Below are 18578 nucleotides of genomic sequence, written 5' to 3'. Positions count from 1 at the left end.
CCATAGTGTGGCACAAGAGGCGGTAGGTGGAGTAGTAGGGGTAGCAGACAAGTGATGGGAGGAGTATATTTTGTATCTGGTAGCCTCAATTTTAGAAGTGGTAAGCCTCAATTTTAGAAGTGGGAAGGAAGCAAAGTCAGGTTAGTGAAGGAGGACATCAATACCAGCTTGCCTTGTCTGTAACAGGCTGAGCAATAAGGAGGAGAATGGAGTGTGTCAAGGGACCTACTCAGATGTGACAAATGGAACATACATAGGAAAAATTAGTTGTGGGTAGAGCTTGCTGAATGTTATCCTTTACGCCACAATATAACATATCCAAAGCAAACGGCCCCTGATGTTGAGGATCATGTTATGGCAATGGCCAATTTATGTACCCTCTGGAACCATATTATTCCATTTTACCTGTAATGTAACAAATGTCTACTGCAAAGCAGGATTGACTACCCAGCAACGATGATTGGAAAACCCTTGATCTTTAATAGTATTGCACATACAAAACTATTAAAAAGAGTCATTTAAATATAAACTTGTTATATCTTGAGGATGTACAGACCAAATAAAGTAGCTATCATTATTAACATAGACCTTTGTGATTACATTATTACATTTAGCTATTATTTAATCATTAATTTAGAAAATGAATACTTACACCTTTAATGTAATGACAGTTTTCGTGTATCCATTACTACTGTCTGGAACCTCTGAGGGAGTGAAAGGAAAAGGGATGAGTGGTTGAAAGATGCAAGGCAAAGTAACAGTGGACTTACATACACATAATGGCTATATAAATAATTACTTTGTCTAAAGCTACCTTTAAAATAAATTTAGTGGGTACTATACAAATGAAGACAAGATGACTATCATCACATGCACTGCAGTATAACAAGTTTTCTCTTACGTCCTATCGGGGGACACAGTAAATCACAGGGGTATAGCTGGTGGTTCCAGGAGTCAGACACTTCAACAGTTAAGTCTGTGAATGTAGCTCCACCCCTGCTATGCTCCTAACACAGGAAGAGAACTCAGTTAATTTTAGTGCCCTTAGGAGTTGGGCATGTTTTCCAGGGCTCCTGCCGTGGATTTAGATATATATATATATTTTTTATTATTCAAGTTACTTTATTTACAAATTTATGCTAGGGAGGAAAAAATTGTTGGCTAGGGGGTGCTTCCCAAGGGATGGATAGACTGAGGTGTTCCTCCATTCTGGGGCCTCTGGCCGAGGGAGAGTGACTTTAACAGCCCCTCATCCCCAGCTTAACCGGCTTTTTCACATATTTTCGGCAAAAGGGCTGTCGGCACTCACAGCGCTGACAGTTGCGGCCGCGGGTGCTGCGGTCGCGTCTCCACTCCCCCCTAGGGAACGAGCAGTAAGAGGGGACCTAAGCAGACACAGCAAGCTCTCCAGTGAATCGGAGAGTGCAGCTGTGTCTGCAGCACACATAGAGGGCACAGGTACGGAGATTTCTCCGTTCCTCAGCGGCGCAGCCAAAGGAAGGTAGAGGTTCTAGGACTCCTCTCCCCCCCGCTTCCTGTAGCCAACTGACTTTACAGCGCCATTTTACCTCACCTCATCATCGGGCCCTGCTGTGCTTCTCCTGACAGGACTGTTTTGTTTTTTTTTAAACATTCTTTCTGCAATAATTGATTGTCTTTTAGTGTTTGTGTGTGTACTTGTGAGACAGTCAGTTGGTCAAATTATATGTGCTGGTATATAATACAGACTGCTTACAGCTGAGGGGCATCACATATACTTTAATAAGTCACATAATTGAACCCATAATATATTTATTCCTGGATATATTTTACTACTATATTTTCTGGTGAACAGTTATTTATAATTAGTGGCCGTGTGACTAAATATTGGTGTAATACATCCCTATTATAATAATAATAAAATTATATTATACTATATGCACACACATACACATACATATATGTAATATATATATATATATATATATATATATATATATATATATATATATATATTCACCATGACTGGCAAAAGGACCTCTAAGAAGGCAACTGCTGCAAAGTCTGTGATGCATTATAATTGTAAAGATGTAACTCAAAATTATCTTGTGGACAGTCTGACCTGGAGGCCCTGTGTATGGCTTGTGAAGTGGAGATTCGGGAACACAGCCAGATTCAGTCTGTGTCTGCCCCCACGGAGGAACCTGCTTGGCTGCGTCCGTTGACATTGACCTTAGTAGACCTCAAAAGGTTAATATCACACCGTGAGGTAAGTCAATCTTCCACTTTTAATTCTACATCACAACAGTGAGGCTCACAATCTATACAGACGTCTACAGAGATGTTCCAGGTGGAATTCTCTTTGGCCCAAACTCTAGCGGTCTCGGCCCAGGGTTTGGTTAAAACTACTTCCTCACTGGAACGCCTTTTGAGTGGTGCTAGAAAACCATCTCATAAGCGTCAAATATCACATGATTTACTTCAGATATCTCATCGGATGAGGAAGGAGAACTTAATTGAGCTTCTGGTGATGAGGATTCAGTTATCTGGATAACACATCTACGGTTCACGAAATTGAGGATTTGGTACTGAGTTAGACAAATGTTAGGTTTTGCCATCCCAGATTTTTCACATGCTGCTGGTTTCTTGCTTTTTAAAAGACAAATGAAACAGCTTATTGCCTTTCCTCCTTCTCCTCAATTAATGAAGATGATTGTGAAGGCATGGAACGAACCTGACCACCGTTTTCACATGCCAGGAAAATTTTGAGCCCTTTATCCTCTACCGGTAGAAGACTCTGAAAAGTGGAAGACTCCCCCAAAAGTAGACCCCCCCCCCATAGCCAGGTTGACCAGAATCACTACCTTGCCATTGTGATTTTTTTGCTCCGTTCAGCATATGAAGCCGCTGGTACTATTTTCAGACCTGGTATGTCTTAGGCCTGGGTAAATAAGGCCATTCATACTTGGGCAGAGCAGTTAGCTAAAGGAATCCGAGATGGTTCCCCTGCAGTTGAATTATTAATTCTGACAGACCATATCAGAGAGGTTTCTGACTTCATGGGTCAGGCTTTTCTGGATGTAAACTCTATTACCGCCAAGTTTTTCGGCAAACATTATAGCTGCTAGACATTCTTTGTGGCTGCGATCTTGGTCCGCGGATGCGGATTCTAAACGCACGCTGGAAGCAGTCCCATTTGATGGAGTATCCCTATTTGGCACTAGATTAGACCAGCTCATATCTGAAGCAATGGGAGACAAGAGCCCCTTCCCAGGCCAAACCTAAAAATCCTAGGTTTCGGTCCTTTTCCCAGCCAGAGGGCAGTCAAATGCTCCTTCAAGAGGTAGTTTTCGCAGGGGCCGTGGTTCCTCTAGTCGCGGATATTCCAAGCCAACCAAGTTGGCTTCTGCATGACGCAACTCCACACCACAGCAATGAGGTGGGGGAGCACATCTTCTTATATTCTGGGACAAAAAGCTAGATTTATCAACCGACCCCTGGATCAGGGGGATTGTCATTAGGGGATATATAATAGACCTGACCCATTTTCCTCGCAATCTATATTTCACCTCTGGCCTCCCAACCTGTGGACTCCGATGCAAGTAGTGATCCACAACCTGTTGGGAGTCGGGGGTAATTATTCAAGTTTCACCAGTAGAAAGAGGTTTGGAGTTTTACTCCAACTTCTTCCTTGTCCCGAAGCCAGACGGCTCATTCAGACCAATCCTAAATTTAAAATCTCTCAATCTTCAGGTCAGAGTACTAAAGTTCAAAATGGAGTCCCTCAGGTCGATCATTGTGACCATGGAACAGGGAGAATTCTTAGCTTCCCTGGACATAAAGGACGCATATCTTCATGTTTCCATATGGTAGGGACATCAGCATTTACTGCGATTTGCCATACAAGATGACCATTACCAATTCAGGGCTTTACCCTTTGGTCTAGCCACCGCACCAAGGGTTTTCAGTGATGGCAAACATGGCGTCCAGTCTTCATTCACAGGGTATCACAGTAATATCTTACTTAGACGATCTTCTCAAAGCTCCGTCTTACGAAATTCTATTCCAGCATCTTCAAACAACCATATCCTTCTTGGAAGCTCATGGTTGGATAATTAATCGACCAAAGTCCTCCCTAATACCAGTGCAAACAATGCACTTTCTAGACCTGACCTTAGATACCAGGTGTCAGAAGGTATTTCTCCCAGTGGACAAGTTTCACTCAATACTGAAAAAAAAATCAATTAAATCTTGAAGAAAAGATAAGACTATCTCCGGAGCTGTATGAAGCTGCTGGACACAATGGTTTCAGTATTTGAAGCAGTAATCTATGCTCAATTCCATTCGAGAGCTTTTCAGTGGGAAATACTGTGAAAATGGTCAAAGTCCCATTTATACCTGGACAGACAGATGATCAGTCTTTCCTCTCCTGTAAGACAGGCCCTTGCCTGGTGGCTGCTCAGGTCTCACCTCTCCAGAGGTTGATCCTTGCAAATATGGGAGTGGACAGTTGTCACCACAGATGCAAGTCTGTCAGGATGGGGAGGGTTCACGATAACTGAGAGATTTCAAGGTTTGTGGAACCCTCTAGAAACGTCTCTCCCCATTAATGTTCTGGAACTAAGGACCATCTACAATGTGCTAGTCCGGGAACAGGTTTTTTCTGAAGGGAAAACCAGTCAGAGTGCAATCAGACAATGCAACAGCATTTGCCTACATAAACCATCAAGACAGCACTCGCAGTGCCAGAGCCATGAAGGATAATGCTGTGGGCGAAGCAACACATTCCTGTCATTTCAGCAATATACATTCCCAGCGTGGAAAACTGGAAAGCATATTTTCTCAGCCGCAACAAGGTTCTCCCAGGAGAATGGTCTCTACATCAGGATGTGTTTGATCTCCAACAGTGGTGTTCTCCAGAGATAGATCTCATGTTGTCACGCTTCAACACCAAAGTTCCTCATTTCTGTGTAAAATACAAGGATCCCGAAGCAGGATTTGTGGATGTCATGGTAATTCCATGGATGTTTCACCTAGTCTATTTATTCCCTCCTCTTACAATGCTCCCGAGGGTTCTCAAGAACTGAAAAGGGAAAGAGTACTCATCATACTGGCTAAGTGGTTAGCACTTCTGCCTCACAGCGCTGGGGTCATGAGTTCAATTCCCGACCATGGCCTTATCTGTGTGAAGTTTGTATGTTCTACCCGTGTTTGCGTGGGTTTCCTCCGGGTGCTCCGGTTTCCTCCCACACTCCAAAAACATACTAGTAGGTTAATTGGCTGCTATCAAAATTGACCCTAGTCTGTCTCTCTCTGTCTGTCCATCTGTGTGTGTGTATTAGGGAATTTAGACTGTAAGCTCCAATGGGGCAGGGACTGATGTGAATGAGTTCTCTGTACAGCACTGCGGAATCAGTGGCGCTATATAAATAAATGGTGGTGATGATACTGGTGGCTTGATACTCGGACCTTCTGGGAATGGCAATAAAACCCCCATTTTGATTGCCTCTTTTTTCAGACCTACTCACTCAAGGTCCTCTTCGATGCCACTCATTAGGTCGGTTGGTTTTGACGGCATGGCTATTGAAACCATGATTTTGACAGCTAAAGGGTTTTCATCAGCGGTTGTGAAAACTATGATCAAAGCCAGAAAGCCATCTTCTGTATAAAATTATTACAGAATTTGATAGACTTAAGTTCTTTGGTGTGAAACGCACCAATTTCACATGTCACGGTTTAACCTTTCCAGGTTACTAGCCTTCTTTCAGGCAGGTTTAGACAAAGAACTGCGTTTAGCCTCCTTGTAGTTGCAAGTGTCAGCCGTGTCTATTTACTTCCAGTGCAAGTTGGCTCTTTTGCCAGAAATTCACACTTTCCTACAGGGAGCGCTTCACATTCTTCTCCCATTTTTACACCTGGTGGAACCATAGGATCTGAATCTGGTTCTTCAGGCATTGGTCCAACAACCATTTGAACCTTTAGATTCAATGGACCTTCGGTATCTTACTTGGAAGGTGGCATTTCTGCTGGCAGTGTCTTCGACATGGTGACTATCCGAGCTCGAGGCTTTGTCTTGTGTTTCCCCCTTCTTTGTTTTCCATGAGTACCAAGCCCTCCTTTGTTCCTAAAGTTGTTTCCCATTTTCGCTTCAAGAAATAATAGTTCCTGCTTTCACTCCGAAGTCTAGGTCTTTAGATCAGTCCTTGCTATTGTTAGACGTGGTTAGGGCCCTTAAGTGTTATGTAGCCCACACTGCGGGTTTGCGCAAAACCACATATCTTTTTGTGGTGTATGATGCACACAGATGTGGTTGGCCTGCCTCCAAGGTGTCTTTAGCCCTTTGGATCACTTCCACTATCAAGTTGGCTTATACAAAGGCAGCTAGGCCGGTGCCAGATGGTTTGTCTGCTCACTCAGCCAGGGCGGTAGGTGTCTCTAGGGTGGCGCATCATTGAGCTTTAGCTGTACAGCTGTGCAGGGCAGCTACGTTGTCTTCTGTCCACTCTCTTGTAAAATTTTACAGATTACAGGGCTTTGCATCTCAGGATGCTAGCTTTGGTCGTAAGGTTTTGTGTGCAGCCGTATCGGAGCAGTCCCTCCCTTAGTGTTTTGCAGTGTCCCCAATAGGACGTAAGATAAAATATGATTTTTGAACTCACTGTAAAATCCCTTTCTCGTAGTCCATTGTGGGACACTGCGCTCCCACCCTTGCCCTGAAAGTTTTACGGGTTGACTATGTTGTGTTGTGTTGGTTGACTTACTTTGAACCTCCTTTGGGCTTTGTTAGACATAAACTGAGTTCTCTTCCTATGGGGTGGGGTGGGGGGGGGGGTCAAAGTAGGCGTGGAGCTACACTCACAGATTTAACTGTTTAAGTTCCTGATTCCCGGGACCACCAGCTATACCCTTATGTTTCGCAGTGTCCCCCAATGGACTACGAGAGAGAAATTTTACGGTGAGTACAAAAATCCTATTACTTACATGAGGTGCCCCTAGAATCTAGGTATCTTTTGCATTAAATGTCTCTCTTGTACATTCTGTTGTGGAATACTATATTAGATAGATAATTGCGCATAGAACACTTGTATAACCCATAACAACCAACCAGTTATTAGTTTTAATTACTTTTACCAAACTAGACTGCAAAAAGCTGACAGTACCCCACACCATTGCTCTTTGCAGCTTTTATTTTTTTGTAAGGGAAAAACAGTGCGCTGTGAGTGCATAGGCCCTGTTTCTGGTATAAATGCAGATAGTCAATGTTTACTTTGATGTGTCTTAAACATATATATTTTATATCACTATCCTTGTAAACAATCAAGCCTCTATTGTTGTTGTCTTTTTTTATGTAAAGACTGATAGACCAGGCTGTATTAGCCTCCTCTAGCAAACCCATTGTAACTTAAGACACATGTTCTGAATTTGAGCTGTATATTTTTAATGCTTATGGTTATTCTTGAGTTGGTTGCTTACTTTTATAGTACTTCTCAAAGGCATCATCTTTTCGTCCTTTTTGGTACAGATGTGTCAGCTGTTTTAAATCTTTGACCCGGTCACCCAAAGATAGGATCTGAAGGTCCTTCGCTGTGAATGGCTGGATATTTTGGATCTGTCCAGATCCTGAAACAAAAATAAGAAACAAATTTCTATACACCAGGACTGTAAGTGTGAAAAAAGCAAATCTTTTTATTGTTTTGTGACTTTCATCTCTTTCTGTTCATTAACAGAGTGTGACAGTTAGCAAAGTCATTCATTCTGCAGGATAAGTCTATGACCACACTCTGCACTGATCACTCTACAAATCATTAGGTCCCACCCCTTTTGCGTAAGTAAAAGCAGGAGTGATTAATGAAAATCTGGACTATTGTGGGGTATGCTTCAGCATATCTATTTCACCCATTATCCTAATGTAATTGTATGTTCCTTTTACACTTTTAGTTAACTTCTGCAATAAGTCTCAGGAAATCATTTGGGAAATGTAAAGTAACACAATTGTGAGGGCATTACTGAACACTTTTGCACAGGAGAAATGTAATTTAACCTATAGAAGCTAGTCAGAAGCTTGCTTTTATTTCATAAAGTAGAAAAATGGCAGTTTGCTTGGTTGCTATGAGTTACAGCACATTTTTCTTGTGCAGCAGTAATTATAAATCAATGGAGTGTCTTTGACAGAAGAGGACTTACAAAAATCAACATAAACATATGTATTAGTGTAGTGTATACTGTAAAGCTCAATGGGCATACATTTACAGTGCATAAAACGGATGAGCCACAGGGCCAAAACCTTCATTGGTGGCGTCACCTGTCTCGACTTGCTCTGGTGTACCTTGATTTGCCCCATATTGCTTTGGTTGTGGAGTAAGATGCTGGTAATTATTAACGTAAGATTATTAAAATGAAATAAAGGTGCTTTTCTAGAGGCATTCCCTACTTTGCAGAAGACAGCTAAAAACTGCAGAAAAAACACTGGATCATTGCATCACCTCAGAGCCTGGCGAGATCAGGCCTTGTCATATACTTTAATAGGATGCATTTTATACCTTCTAGTTACAGTTCAGAGGGAAATCCTCGAGCAATGTACACAATACTGCCACATGTAATAAAAGCCTGATGTCCCCTCACCTATGATTAATTAAAACCATAAATGAGGATAAACAAGCCTAATGTATGGTTTAAAGTTTTTAAGATTAAAACTGACAAGTTTTATTTAACTTTTAAAGTGAACAGAAGCTGGATGTGAGGTTTACACTTTTGCATCTCCAGATTGTTTTGCAAACCTCTAGGTTATGGAAGCATCTACAATAACACACGGTGTGTGTTGAGTGGACAATCCAGGAGTAGCAGTGCAAAACCCAAGTGATCTGTGGTGCAGTCAGAGGCCTTCGTAAATTAAGTCCACTTTTATCATTACTACATCAACAAGGTAGAAAACACCAACCAAATATCTTGCCTGGACCAGCTACCCAATCTGTCTTACCATAGGCACACACTGATCAAGTTATACAATGCATTTGTTATACTGTTTTAATAATATTAGTGTATGCATATATTCTTGAGTACAACTGTGTTTCAGGAGCTGTCTATATTTATACTGTGTTTCTAATATGTATATATTGCAAATACTGAAGATTTGCAGGGAATAGTTGGGTAGGAACCAGCACATCAGGAAGCTGCCCTGAGAATAATCATACAAAAACCAGGGATGTTGGTGTAACATCACAAGTTAGTTTTAATTTCCTAAACTGTGCTAGAAAAATGAGGAGGGGTATTCATGGCACAGTGCAGTGTTGGCTAACCTGTGACACTCCAGGTGTTGTGAAACTACAAGTCATCATCATCATCATCAACATTTATTTATATAGCGCCAGCAAATTACGTAGCGCTTTACAATTGGGAACAAACATTAATAAGACAATACTGGGTAATACATACAGACAGAGGTAAGAGAACCCTGCTCGAAAGCTTACAATCTATAGGACAATAGGAGTTAGAAACACAAGGGCATGTGCTACATCATATTGCACAATGGACCAGCCAGACTGCAAAGGTAAAAGTACTGAGTGGGCTATGTGTGTTGCAATGTTGGTCAGAAGGTTGTTGTCTTGCGTTAGCAGTGTAGAGGATGGTAATAGGGTAATCTAGGGAAATTAAGATGATGGTTGAGGAATATCATAACCTTGTCTGAAGAGGTGGGTTTTCAGTGAACGCTTGAAGGTTTGAAGACTAGAGGAAAGTCTTACTGTGCGTGGGAGGGAATTCTGCAAAGTAGGTGCAGCCCGGAAAAAATCCTGTAACCGAGAATGGGAGGATGTGATGAGAGCAGAGGAGAGATGTAGATCTTGTGCAGAACGGAGGTGTCGAGTAGGGAGATATTTCGAGACAAGTGAGGAAATGTATGTCGGTGCAATTTTGTTGATGGCCTTGTATGTTAGTAGAAGAATTTTATATTGGATTCGTTGAACTACAGGCAGCCAATTTAGAGAATGACAGAGTGGCTCAGCAGAGGAATAACGGTTTGTAAGGAAAATCAGTCTAGCCGCTGCGTGCAAAATAGATTGTAGGGGTTCAAGTCTGACTTTGGGGAGACCAGTAAGGAGGGAATTGCAATAGTCGATGCGGGAGATGATGAGTGCATGAATTAATGTTTTTGTGGTGTCTTGTGTCAGATATGTGCGTATTCTGGAAATGTTCTTTAGGTGTATGTAACATGATTTAGATATAGAGTTGATGTGGGGAATAAACGACAGTTGTGAATCAAGGATTACACCTAGGCAACGAGCTTGCGGGGTGGGATTTATGGTCATGCTTTGCTAATATATAGCATCTTATTGCTGGAAGGGTATGCTGGGACTTGTAGTTTCACAACACCTGGAGTGTCACAGGTTAGCCAACACTGGCATAGTGTCTAATTAAATGGAATGGAGATATAAACAGAAGCTTCTCATTGCAGGCCAGGTAATCCGTTATTGACACAACATAACGGTCATTTACTGAACAGAACTACAGAATATAAGGATGACTGGTGCATTTAATTTAGCAGAAATGCACTTATTTGTTCGCCTTGCTATAAATAGATATTTGCCTGAATTCTGTTTATGGAAATGTAAACAAGCTGTGTGACCTTTTACCTGTGATAATCATATTAATGACTACCACCATAAGGATATCACTTACATCTACAAAAAAACCCCACTACTTTAACATCTCAGTTACATGTTGGGATTAGGCATTGCCACTTTAAATACCGAGATATGTGTCTGGCTATGGAGAGTGACGTAATTTCAAAGTGCTGGATTTCAGAGAAATCGGTATGCAGCGTAAGCATGCTGAGGATGTGCACTGTCATTTTCATTGTAAGTCAATATTTTAGTTTTGTAGCCATTGTTTAATTCAGGGTTTTTTTTGTAGATGTAACCGATGTCGGAATTACAGACATCGGAAAATGATACCCCACCCCCTTTTATAGGATTGCAGGTCCAGAAAGATATGCATTGGTGGAAAGAGTAAATATGTGATTTTAAATTCCTGCTTACTACCCCCTAGATGTAAGTGCAACTGCCTGCATTTAGCTAGGGACAATTCAATCTGCCCAGATTCACCTATTAGAATAAACAAACTACAGTCGCTGCCATCTTAATGTGGTAGTCCATGCCCTTTCTGTTAAACGGAGCTTATGAACAGCATTTGCACTGCGTTGCCACATTTTGCCCCTTTATAAATGACCCTTTATATGTACACTGGCGATGTCCGGTATTGCATGTATTGTTACTATGTTCCTTGTTTACTACTATTTATTATGTTCTGGAACAAATATTTATCATTCCAGTTTTTTGCTATATAAATAAAGTTTTTATTTTTCAGCATGCATTTATATCATGGCTGTGACACATACTGGCACATTTCAAAGTTGCTCTTTAAATTAACCTCATATTCTCTCCATTACATGTGTTCTATATTTAGCTTATAAAAACTATTATAAATGCTCCTCTCTTTTGTATTTACCATATTTACCATGAAGAACATGTGCAATTGTAATTCCTCCAATCTCCGAGTCACTAAAACGCAGCAAGAATGTACCATTGGGCTCATTGCTGAGGAGCTTGTGAAGATATTGCTTGCTGACGAAGCCCATTATCAACCTAGACCAGAAAGAAGATAAGGTAATCAAGCAAGTGTCTTTTTTACATTTTTTAAAATTAACAGAATCTGTGCAGTGCAATTCTAATGTGGTCACAAGACTGAAATAAACCCCTTTTTTTTACATTGCTACTACAGAGTGAAATTGGCAAATGTTTCTCATGTACCATGGTAGGAGCCGCCATGACTGCTCCAATGGAATTGTTAGCTGCCTACTCTTCCACAGTACTGGCCAGAATCTTAATTTTGACTTTATATTGGGGTGCACTGGACATCAGATCACATATGCATTTGGAACATGTTTAGACAAGACACAAAACTCGATCCAATGACCCCAGAAGCAAGGACATGCCAGATTACGCAAAACAATAACCCCACCCTGTACTTCATAGGGAAAAGATGGTGCAGGAGGATTAATGAGAGGGACAGGGGAGAAGATGGTTCAGGAAGATTAATGAGAGGGACAGGGGAGAAGATGGTGCAGGGAGACAGGGGAGAAGATGGTGCAGGAGGATAGGTGAGAGGGACAGGGGAGAAGATGGTGCAGAAGGATTGGTGAGAGGGACAGGGGAGAAGATGGTGCAGGAGGATAGGTGAGAAGGACAGGGGAGAAGATAGTGCAAGAAGACAAGGGAGAGGGACAGGGGAGAATATGGTGCAGCAGGCAGACAGGGTAGAAGATGGTGCAGGAGGATAGGTGAGAGGGACAGGGGAGAAGATGGTGCAGGAGGATTGGTGAGAAATACAGGGGAGAAGATGGTGCCCGACGACAGGGGAGAAGATGGTGCAGGGAGATGTGTGAGAGAGACAGTGGAGAAGATGGTGCAGAGGGTCAGGTGTGAGGGACAGGAGAAAAGATGATGCATGGGGAATAGGTAAGAGGGACAGTGGAGCAGATGGTGTAGGAGGATAGGTGAGAGGGACAGGGGAGAATATGGTGTAGAAGGAAAGGTGAGAGGGACAGGGGAGAAAAGTGGTCACAAGACTGAAATAAACCCTTTTTTTTACATTGCTACTACAGAGTGACATTTGCAAATGTTTCTCATGTACCATGGTAGGAGCTGCCATGACTGCTTCAATGGAATTGTTATCTGCCTACTCTTTCACAGTACTGGCCAAAATCTTAATTTTGACTTTATATTGGGGTGCACCGGACATCAGATCACATATAGTGCTATATGCATTTGGAACATGTTTAGACAAGACACAAAACTTGATCCAATGGCCCCAGAAGCAAGGACATGCCAGATTACGCAAAACAATAACCCCACCCTGTACTTCATATGGAGAAGATGGTGCAGGAGGATAGGTGAGAGGGACAGTTGAGAAGATGATGCAGGAGAATTAATGAGAGGGACAGTTGAGAAGATGGTGCAGGAGAATTAATGAGAGGGACAGTTGAGAAGATGGTGCAGGAGAATTAATGAGAGGGACAGGGGAGAAGATGGCGCAGGGAGACAGGGGAGAAGATGGTGCAGGGAGACAGGTGAGAGGGACAGGGGAGAAGATGGTGCAGGGAGACAGGTGAGATGGACAGGGGAGAAGATGGTGCAGGGAGACAGGCGAGAAGATGGTGCAGGGAGACAGGGGAGAAGATGGTGCAGGGAGACAGGGGAGAGGGACAGGGGAGAAGATGGTGCAGAGAGACAGGTGAGATGGACAGGGGAGAAGATGGTGCAGGGAGACAGGTGAGAGGGGCAGGGGAGAAGATGGTGCAGGGAGACAGGTGAGAGGGGCAGGGGAGAAGATGGTGCAGGGAGTCAGGTGAGAGGGGCAGGGGAGAAGATGGTGCAGGTAGTCAGGTGAGAAGGAAAGGAGAGAAGATGATACAGGGGGATAGGTAAGAGAAACATCAGAAATGATGGTGTAGGGGGTTTAGATAAAAGGAAAAGTGTGACGGGAGAAAAAGCTTAAGCGTCAGGGATGCAGCCACCATTTTGAAAAAAGGTAATTTTATTAATTTTAGAGTGATAGATAAGGATACAAAGACACTTGGAAAAAGGAAGAGTACCCTCAGAGCAATCAGAGACAGAAGAGGAACACCTGAAGTGAAAAATCTGCTTGAGCAAACTATGGCACCCCAGTTGTTATGGAACTACAATGCGTGCAGGGAAGGAGATGCTTGGATTTGTAATTAAACAGTAGATGAAAATCCAAAAGATGCCTACATTGGTGCTAGAGGAGTGTATACTTCAAGCCTTTAAATATCCCAGTAGCCAATGTGTAAAATTACTCCTTTTCTTGTATAATTTTATTGATTATTCAATGGATGCACATCCCTAGATTCTTAAAAAATGTTACCAGGTGTCATGTGTATGTGATGTCAGAGAGGTTTCAAGGTGTAGAAGAGATACAGCAGAAACAGAAGGCTGGATCACAGATAACACAAGTAGTAAGTAGTAATGAAGGATGGTTGGCAATTTTATAGCTGTAATATACAAGGAAAGCCACCGTGTTTACTGCAGCCCCAGCACCTCACTGTGTTTATCTTGGGCTTTACAAAAGAACCTGTTAGCAGAAGTGGGGATGTTTTTTTATTTTTTATTAATAAAGCATGTGTAAGGCTTACGAGCAAAGTCTTTCTGCTAGTGTTATAATCAAGACTACAAACTCTGGTACTTACTATAATGATTATACCATACCACATGAGAACATTTTAATTCATTATAAGTGAGTCAAAACACTCAAATCAAACTGTAGACAACCAAATTACTTATAACAGTAAGGTACTATGTTATTTGCATTTACAGGCTGCTTAAGTTTTCATCAAGGATCCATAGCAAGTCACTTACTGTTGCACACAAACACAGTGGTTAGCATTGCTGCTTCACAGTGCTGGGGTCATGGGTTTTATTCCAACCAGGGCTGTGTGGAGTCTTCATGTTCTCCCCACATGCTCTGGTTTCATCATCAGTCCAAAATATACTGGTAGGTTGATTGGTTTCTGATAAAAAGGTGTTTAAGGTATTTAGACTGTTAGCTCTATAAAACTCTATAAGATCATAAGAATGATTCAATATTCATTATAAAGTGCTGGGCATTATGGTAGCACTATACAAATTAATAATAATCATATTGATAAGTATACTGTGATCTGTTTATCTGGCAGGTGTCACAAAACATAATTAGCATCTATATGGCAAACCCGGCCACAAAGGACAAAGAGAAACATAAGTGTGTACGCTAAGCGTGACAAAAAGGAATAGTTTGTTCCTCTGAAGCTCAGCTGTAATCAGTTCCAGTTACTACAGAACCTCGCAGCTAATTGAATCTCCCCCATAGACTCCAAATTTCAAGTAGATTTGAAGTTGCTAGTAGGGTCCTCTGAGTTCTTTGTCTGTATGGTAATACGTAGGGATAGGTTTAGCAAAACTTCTAAAAAGTAAAGGTGAGGTGTTGCCCATAGCAACCAATCAAAATTTAGCTATCATTTTTAGCATGCAGAACATAAATGATTGCTAGAATTGGATTGGTTGCTATGGGCAACACCTCCACTTTTCCTTTTTAGAAGGTCTGATAAATCTACCGTATAGTCTTGCATTATTACTGTGTTTCTTTCCAATCATAAAGTACTGCAGAGTATACTGGCAGTAAATGAATGGAAATAAATAAATATTTTATACAGCATTTATGAGTGGTGCTAAATAAGAAGCGTTTTATTAAACTTATAATTCAATCTTGAAATCCATATATAAAACACAGATAATTACAGATAACTAAAAACAATTAACCTGTAGTGTTGCACTGCATTCACCGGTGTGGGTGGTACTCAAATAGTTTACTATAAGAACTGCAACGACAGCACTCACAGTCAGGGCCGCATTAAGGGAATGGAGGCCCCTCCATTCCCCCATGAGGCCCCCCCCGTGATCCGAGCCGCCTCCCCCGGTGAGCCCCCCCTGTGAACTGAGCCGGCCCCAGCCCCCACGGCACTTACCTCCTTCTCCTGGCATTGCAGTCCTTCCCTGGCAAGCTGTACGCTCCTAGCTGAGGAGATCTCGTGAGAGTGAGACTCACGAGATCTCCTCAGTAAGGTGAGTACAGCGCGCCAGGGAAGGACTGCAGTGAAAGTGCTCAGCAGCATTGATCGGATCGGGGGCGCCCACGACCGATCAATAATGCTGCTGAGCACTATCAAGGGCCCCCTGGATGCCCGAGGCCCCTGGGCTGTTGTCCAGTTAGACCTTGGGTTAATCCGGCCCTGCAGACAGTACTGACTTCAAACACTGAATGCATCCTGGAAACAGCAGGCTGCATTTTGGTCTGTTCAGAGCTTGAACTCAGCACTGTAAATGATGGCATTGTAACCATAAATTATTAGTACAATGTTACATACTTAGCATTCTATACTGGCTGGCTGTGTTGATTCAGAAAACCCAGTAAGACAGCTGCTAATTTATCTTGTTGACCCCTTAAGTGGCAGTCAGATTAATTCCGTGGATCAACTACCCCTTAAATGCATTCTAGTAACCATAGCTGGAGATACTATTTCTTGTAAGAAATGCACTAAATCCACTTTCTGTGCTGATGCCTCCTTGTCATCTACACTGTTCTACAGATCCAGACAGCTTTTTGTATTATTTGGATATATTTATACATACTAATTAGGTCACATGTAATATGTCTTGTTTCAATGTAAATAGGTCCAATGTGTGCTGTCCTATAATGTAACCCCTCCATTGCCTTAATTAATAAGGTTGCCTGTTTTTGAACAAATGTCTTTTTTTATACACAGGTGCCAAAAACTGAACCCTATATTAGTACAGACAATACCTAGCTATTATAAGGTGGTTTTACTGAATATACTGGTACAATGGACACATTCAAAGGGCTCAGCACCATGGATAGATATAGAACTCTTTCACTCCATTCTCTGGACACTGTTGCTCCAATGCTAAAGTCAACCCCAAATCTCGCCAACACTACACTTCTGGGAACTACATAGACAACTGGGGCACATAACCACGATAATTTCACCCCTCACTTGTCTTCAATTCAATACTGGCTTTTGAATTGGTCAAACTCATTGTTATATCAATACTTGGAGGTAAATGTATCAAATCTTATAAAGTTGAAAAGTGGAGGTGTTGCCAATAGCAACCAGATTGTAGCTACCGTTTTCTAGAAAGTACTAGATAAATCATAGCTAGAATCTCATTGGTTGCTATGGGCAACACCTCCACTTTTACTTTTAGCAAGGTTTGATACACTTACCCTTTGGTCCTGTGGACACTTACTCTTTGGTCAACCAGCTTGTGGATAAAAGAGGAGTTTTTGGCTTCCACAAACTGCAGGTGGCCCTATCCTTGCCACGTCATGAGCAGTCGAAAATTCAACATTTTTTTACATGCTTGGCCCTGCCTAACCCCATTCAAACACTTATGTGTATTGCTTCAAGTATCCAGTATCCAATTTCAGCAACCTACAAAATTCTAATTGACCTACCCCCTCTCACTGCCACACTTTGCTAAGGAATGGAAGAGCTGGCTTGTGACCTGCTCACGGTTTAGTGGTCCACAACAATTTTCCCTCCCTCTCAAATCCTAACTGGAGATGGAATGCAGCAATAGACACCCTTATGCATATATGGTAGGAATGTCCAGGGATAGCTACGCTCTGGAGGGAGAGTTTTTAAGGAAGGGAGGTCCTAAGCGATCCCTGGCTCTTTCTTAAGTCAAATATCCCCAAATCTATATATAAATATTCAGTGCTGAAGCATTCAAGGCTTGAATTCCTCTGCACTGGAGATCATCCATCTCCCCTACCAAAACAGAATGGTTTACAAAGATGTTTTACTCAAATCTCCGCTCATTTTACATTTACATAGGGATGCTAGGATAGAATAAAGCAGAGATTTGTTACCGTATTAGCCAGCAATGTATGCAGCCGGACATCACGACACCTCACGGCAATTGAATATGTCCCTAAAATTGTTACCTGCTGTGATCACTATTAGTAACATGAGATCTTGTACTGGCCAGAATTATTATTATCCTTTATTTACAGAACACACCATATTATACAGCATTTTACAAAGAATGTGTAATCATTCATACCAGCCCCTGCCCAGTCAGACCTACAGTCTAAATTTTTTACCACACAAACAAACACATACTGAGGTCCATTTAGTCAAAAGCCAATTAAGCTGTCAGTATGTTTTTGGACTGTGGAAGGAAACCCATGCAAACATGGGGAGAAAATCAAATTCCAGTTAAGGAATTTATTTTAAAATTGGTTACTAGGTGCTATAATATTTTGAGTGGAACAAAAAGGCTAACAACTATATTGTATAACTCCAGGTGAACTCCAGTGCATTTAAGTGTGGGGGTCATCTACACACAGTAGATGCAGCCATTTTGTAGGTTAAATCAGTATTCACAAATTCATGCACATGGCTCAGTGATATCATCAGTACCTAATGGACCTATAGGCTGCCTTCTTTGGAATATTAATTTTACCCACATTCTGGCTATCTCCACTGTGAGAGAAAAGGGTTTTTTCACTGTACAAGATGCCAAGCATGTAGAACTAGCCATGTGAGGGACACAAAACCTGCTAATACTTTTACTGCAACTGTTACAGGTGTCACGTACACCATTAAAGAAAAAATCACTTGCGACACCAAGGGGGTGATATATATGCTCGAATGCCCTTGTGGAAAACAGTATATAGGAAGGACTGCAAGAGATCTACATACCCGTGTCAGTGAGCACCAAAGGAACATCAAAAAGGGATTTGAGGCGCATAGTGTCTCAAGTCATTTTGCCCTCTTCCATAATAAAGATCCCTCAGTGCTTAAATTCCTAGGCATTTGCAAAGTGAAAAAATCATGGAGGGGGGGTGATTTCATTCGGTCCATGTCACGTGAGGAGAGTAAATGGATCTATACCCTCAAAACTTTAACACCACGAGGCCTCAATATTGACTTTGAGCTTAACAGCTTCCTCTAGTGTACACTTTAT

At 41.8% G+C, this 18578-nt stretch overlaps 1 protein-coding gene across 9 annotated transcripts in view; it reads right to left on the bottom strand.

Moving 5' to 3' along the window:
* The window catches only part of STAT6 (signal transducer and activator of transcription 6), a 331337-nt gene that overhangs the window by 25508 nt on the left and 287251 nt on the right, over positions 1–18578 (bottom strand). For 7 of the 9 annotated variants that reach the window (XM_075199416.1, XM_075199413.1, XM_075199414.1 and 4 more), the window contains 3 exons: positions 11482–11618; positions 7453–7599; positions 653–704 (listed from right to left, as the gene is read on the bottom strand). In XM_075199416.1, coding sequence (XP_075055517.1) covers positions 653–704; positions 7453–7599; positions 11482–11618 — 336 coding nt within the window. Of the gene's footprint in view, positions 1–648; positions 705–7452; positions 7600–11481; positions 11619–18578 lie in introns of those variants that run through there. The other 2 variants (XM_075199415.1, XM_075199421.1) reach the window with 2 other exon arrangements.

The sequence above is a fragment of the Mixophyes fleayi genome, chromosome 2 (assembly GCF_038048845.1).
Source record: "Mixophyes fleayi isolate aMixFle1 chromosome 2, aMixFle1.hap1, whole genome shotgun sequence".
Classification (NCBI taxonomy): domain Eukaryota; kingdom Metazoa; phylum Chordata; class Amphibia; order Anura; family Limnodynastidae; genus Mixophyes; species Mixophyes fleayi.
Note: the sequence above shows the minus strand (reverse complement) of the source record. Positions and strands in the feature narration are given on the sequence as shown.